General features: G+C 57.8%; 2 protein-coding genes across 2 annotated transcripts in view; one reads left to right on the top strand and one right to left on the bottom strand.

The window, feature by feature from the left end:
* CHPF2 (chondroitin polymerizing factor 2) overlaps positions 1–5,128 on the bottom strand; it is a 15,471-nt gene extending 10,343 nt beyond the window's left edge. Inside the window, exons 1-3 of the mRNA XM_019655417.1 lie at positions 3,748–5,128; positions 2,765–3,329; positions 1,979–2,161 (exon numbers count right to left, since the gene is read on the bottom strand). Coding sequence (XP_019510962.1) covers positions 1,979–2,161; positions 2,765–3,329; positions 3,748–4,004 — 1,005 coding nt within the window. The 5' untranslated portion in view covers positions 4,005–5,128. The remainder of the gene's footprint in view (positions 1–1,978; positions 2,162–2,764; positions 3,330–3,747) is intronic.
* Positions 7–5,134, top strand: part of ABCF2 (ATP binding cassette subfamily F member 2) — a 13,111-nt gene continuing 7,983 nt past the window's right edge. The window contains exon 1 of the mRNA XM_019655418.1: positions 7–369. Within this exon, the coding sequence (XP_019510963.1) occupies positions 210–369 (160 nt within the window). The 5' untranslated portion in view covers positions 7–209. The remainder of the gene's footprint in view (positions 370–5,134) is intronic.

Below are 5,134 nucleotides of genomic sequence, written 5' to 3'. Positions count from 1 at the left end.
CGGCCGAGGATCAGCCTTGGCTCGAGAGACGCAGGCAGAGTTGGGAGCGCCCGGGCAGGGGCGGAGCTGGCTCCCCGAGGCCTGATAGGAACACGCCTGTGAGGGACGGAGCGGGGCCCCGGCGCCCTCCCGCACGCGTAGAATGCGGGGCGTCTGCCTTCCTCCAGGCTCCCTGAGCGAACGGTCACCTGCCCCTGGCGTGCATCACCATGCCCTCTGACCTGGCCAAGAAGAAGGCCGCCAAGAAGAAGGAAGCCGCCAAAGCGCGACAGCGGCCCAGGAAGGGGCATGAAGAAAACGGAGACGCCGTCACGGAGCCACAGGTGGCCGAGGAGAGAAGCGACCAGGTCAATGGGCAGGAGAGCCCAGGTGAATTGAGGGGCGAGGCGGGTTCCCGGGATGGTTGCTGCGCCTTAAAGGTGCCTGGCGGGGGGGGCCCTGGAGACGACTGTGTCTGGTGCCGTGAAACTTCACAAACCAAAACAGTAGACTTGGAGCTTGCGGCATCCTGTTACTGTTCAGGGAAACGGCCCCGGGCTCTCCCTCGCCCAGTGGCAAGCGGACATGGGAGGCGTGCTGCCTAACTGCTCTGTCCGCTGGACAGGGAGGAGGTCAGCTCCCTGTTCTCTTTCTCAGTTTTCCTTGGTCGGTGTGCCGGGCGTTGCCACATGATACCCTTGTCCTCCCATACCGAATAAAGGGAACTTATCAATTGTTTTGTGGGGGTTTTTTCCTGGGAAAGAGATGCCTCTTCCTATTATTGATACTTTGGGAAGAATTTATCGAGCACTTTTCAAATGCTAGACAGTGTGCTATGTACTGAGGTAAAACACAGCCTGCCCGCTAGTAACGTGCAGCCTAGATGGGGACTCATGGCAGTGTGCGATCAAGAGTGTTCCAGGCTCTTGGAAGTCTATTCCCAGCCTTCTTTTCTTTGCCCCCGGAAAACTCCCTAAACACAGGCCTTCTGCTCTACCACGTTTATGTCCTTTTTACACACTAAGTTCTAGTACCACAATTTTTGCACTAGTTACATTTGACGTTTTGCTCAGGGCCCAACTCAAGATAGCAAAGCTTTTCCCAATCCAACCCGACCTTACTTGTTTCCATTCACTACACCCCTGTACCACCTTATAATGTTACCTTCTTACCTTTGTGTTTTCTGTTTCTGCATCTAAATTGTTTGGTCTTTGAGTGCAGGGTCCATCCATGTCTTGGGTGATAGATACTTTTTTGTATAACCAGCTTTGCAGATAGAGATACTAAGTAAATGTCTGAAGAGCAGAGGAGTATTACTAATGCAAATTATGACAGACAGACAGCAGTTTGGAAAAGGGGGAGTTAAAAATGATTAAGAGAAGGGCCGGCCGAGTGGCTCAGTTGGTTAAGAGCTCACTCAAAAGTTTGAGCTCTGAGCAACAGCGGTTCGATTCCCGGCCTGAGCTGAGCAGCCGCTGAGCTGCCAACAGGTGGCAGGATGGCTCAGCTAAAAAAAAAAAAATGATTGTGAGAAGNAGGAGGAGGAGGAGGAGGAGGAGGAGGAGGAGGGGGCAACGCACTGTGGTGGAGGGTAGAGCATCCTCAAACACAAAGCTCGGCAGCCTGTCTCCCCCAAACCCACAGCACTGCTATCCTCCTCAGAGCGGGACCTTTGTTTTCAGCTGTGCTCCACCTCTGACAACCCCCACAATCAACTAGACGATTCTTCTACCCTTGGGTTTTTTAAGGACAGTACTAGGACTTCAGAGACTTTGGGATTTTTGCCTCCTCGGTGGAAGGCATTATCGGAGAGGAGCTAAAACTATTCTAAGCAGTGTACCAGGCCCCGGTCCTCACAGCTCACCTGCAGACCCTTTTTGCTTCATCCCAGTTGTGCCAGGAGCTTCTCTTTTGATTGGCCTGGACCCCCAAGGGCCCCTTTCCCCTGGAGCTTTCAATCTCGGTACAGCCAGCCTCCCCCCGTCGGCTGCCCGCTCACCTGCAGCTGTTCTATCTCGCTGTACGCCCGCTCCAGCTCCAGAGCGCTGAAGCGCTTGTGCAGCCGGTACATGAGGATCCCCTCGGAGACAGGGTGCACTGCGAAGGCACTCAGGAAGGCCGGGCTCCCCTCCTTCTCGGGGTCTCTATTCTTGGCCAGTTCAAAGGAGCGATACTGCTGCCCCTAGAGGGACCAATCACACCAATCAACGCCACACGTGGAGGGGTGCCCATCCCAACCACCCGACCAAACTCAGCATGACGGCTGCTGCCCAGAAGGGAGTGGGGAGCAGGAGCTTGTTCCCGTGTCCCCTCAACCTTGGCCTTACTCTCACCACTGGAGTTTGGAAAAGAGAATGTTAAGAAGGCAACTAAGGATGCCCTCTTCCCCAAAAAACCCTACTGTTTCTCGGGAATGAAAGCCCCGAGCCAGCAAACACTCCCAAAACGCCGGTTTCATCCCCTCTGATCCAGTCCCAAAGATTGGGGAGCTTTCTCCAGAACAGTCCTGGATCCTTCATGACTGTATGTCGTGGGAAGGAGTGAAGAGCGGGGGGCAGATGGGAGAAGGACTGGTGAATAGGCTCCCTGATAAGATGCCACTTTTGACAGCCCCCAGGGTCTAAGACAGCCCAAGGGGAGCAGGAGAGCCAGAGGGGCGCTCCGTGGCTGCGAAGGGCCGAACATCGGGCTGCTAGGAAGGGGCCGGCTGATCCCAGCCTGAAGCCCGATCCCTCCGTCACTCCTCACTCATCAGGGACCGGGGCTGACTTGACAGGGCTGTCACCTGGTGCTGTGAGACACAGCCGATACCCAGAGAGTCGATGAGGCAGCGGCCAAGCCACTCGTCAGGACGGGCGCTGAGAATGTCTCCTCGGCAGCCATCCAGATGTGGCCGCAATCGAAGCAGGAGGCTCCGTGACAACAGGTAGCCAAAGCCCCCGTGGCAGTACCGAGCCTGCTCGCCGGCGCCAATGAACTCCTCTGCACGGCCCAAGTACAGGTCTTGGTTGATGCTCAGGTGGCCGGCAAGGGCTGCCAGGCGGGGGGCCTGCACGTATGTGTCGTCCTGCATGATGAAGAACCAGTCGTAGTCGGCTCCGAAGTGTGAGTGAAGGTGGCGCAGGGTCTCGGACATGAGCCAGGCTGGCCGCTCGTCCCCATGTGACACCACCTGCATCCCCGCCGGCACCCGGGCCCCTCGCTGCCCAGTGAAGTAGAGCAAACGAGGGAAGTGGTGGGCCACTGTGCGGTTCACAGCCACAGCCAGAGTGGACAGTGTGGCCCGGGAAGTCAGGACAGCCACCAGCAGCCGCTCACGAGAGCCCAGCTCTGTCTGGATGTACCGGGTCCTGTGGAGAGACCAGCATGGCAAGGGTCACCTCGATGGTCTTTAGGAACCCAGCCCCCCAGGAATGAGGGAGTTGGGGTGAGAAAAGAGAAAGGAGAGGCGGCGTCCTCGGTGCTCATTAGCTCCTGGAGCGAGCATCCTCCGAGTAGCCGACACTGGAATTGATTTGGGGAGGAGTCTAGTAAGGCCGGATTATATGGATTAGATGAAATTCCTGTCCTATTCAAGATCATCGGACACTGATTTAATAGCAATGGGTGAGGCTTTCTTAGACTGAGGAGGAGAGAAAAAGCTGGATCAAACCATGATGGACAATAAGGCAAAGAATTGCTCCAAAGAGCCCAACTCTGATCCCCAGTGAAGGCAGAGGCGACGCCGGGCTCTGGAGCCTGGGGACTACGCACACGCGCAGCTCTCACCTGAGCACCTTCTTGTAGGGCTTGCTGGGATCCCTGTAGTAGGGGACAATCCGGGGTTTGAAGTCTTCATCGCTTTGGTCCAGCCGAGCTCTGGAGTCCTGCGGCCCCCCCGGTTCCCCCACAGCCTCCACGCAGGGATCTTCTCCCTCACCCTGGATCCAGGAAACCCGCAAGAGGCTCAGGCTGCATCCCAGAGACAGCCCGAGGATGAGGGGCAGCGCTGGCCGCAGCACAGCCAACACGGAGCTCAGTCGCATGGTGGCAGGCCGTGCCGTGTGCGTGCCCCAGAGGGCACAGCCTCAAGGATCAGTCAGGCCAGCAGTCGAACTGCAGTTTTAAGCAGGGAGCCTGGGGTCAAGGCGGCCAGCAACAGAGCAAGGCGTGGTTGCCTCCAGGCCCAACATCCCCAGGAAGCTGGACTGTCCCTTCTGCAATCCTGTCTGCCTGGTCTTCAGTTGTCCAGGTGCAAGATCTGACCCTCAGTCCGAATGGTGATACGTATTAGACTCAATTTCACCCACTAATGGATTGCGGCCTGTCTTCCAGTAGAAACGGGAGGAAGCAAAACTCAATCCTGCCAAACCTCATCCAGAAAGGACTACACACCTCTGCAGACTGGCTCTAAGTGGAGAACCAGCAGCCAGGGATCCAGGAGGGGTGAGCGGCAAAGCACGTGCTCCATCCGAGCAGGGGCCCCCGCCAGAGGCGCCTGCCTGGGTAGGCCTTTCCCAAGAGCGCGGGGCTCAGGCGCGGTTCTCACTCCGTTTACCGAAGGAGCTGCTGACCGGCTGCCGTAGGCCGGCACGCGGGCAGGGATCAGGGCCTCTTTCTCCTCCACTGCCAAGTGGCAGGGAAACAGGGCTGGAGTAACCCCTCCTTCCAGTCAGGAGCGGTCAGGAGCCGCTGGCATGGCGCACGGCTGTTGTGCCCACCCCAATGCGGTGGGCAGGTATGGTGACTCAGCACTGAGAGCCTCTCAGAGGAGCACGACGGCTGATGGAGCCACTTGGCCTGGCGTTCTTCTCCCAATCCCACCAGCTGAGAGGTTGGTGCTGCCCACGTGGCTCCCTCAGAGAAGAGACAGGAAGGAGGCAAATGACCGTAACTCGGGCTGTGTCACAGCGATCCGGTGTCTGGTGTTACCAGGGCCCGGGTACCCAAACCCACCCAACCCAACCCAGCCTTGAGGACGACAAGCAGCCAGAGGCCACGCAGGGATCCTGGGGAGAAAAGCGGAGGCTCAGCTGTGTGACCGTCGCCAGGCGAGGCGTCCCTGCGCTACCTCAGCGGCCCAAGACCAATTCTGGTCCTGGCAAGGCGGCTCACGGGGACTTTCGGCCGTTGGTCTCGAAACAGAAATAACACTGGCTGCGTCACGGAACTGTCG

This window comes from Hipposideros armiger, unplaced genomic scaffold (assembly GCF_001890085.2).
Source record: "Hipposideros armiger isolate ML-2016 unplaced genomic scaffold, ASM189008v1 scaffold_239, whole genome shotgun sequence".
In the NCBI taxonomy this organism is placed as follows: domain Eukaryota; kingdom Metazoa; phylum Chordata; class Mammalia; order Chiroptera; family Hipposideridae; genus Hipposideros; species Hipposideros armiger.
This window is presented reverse-complemented; position numbering and strand designations above follow the sequence as displayed.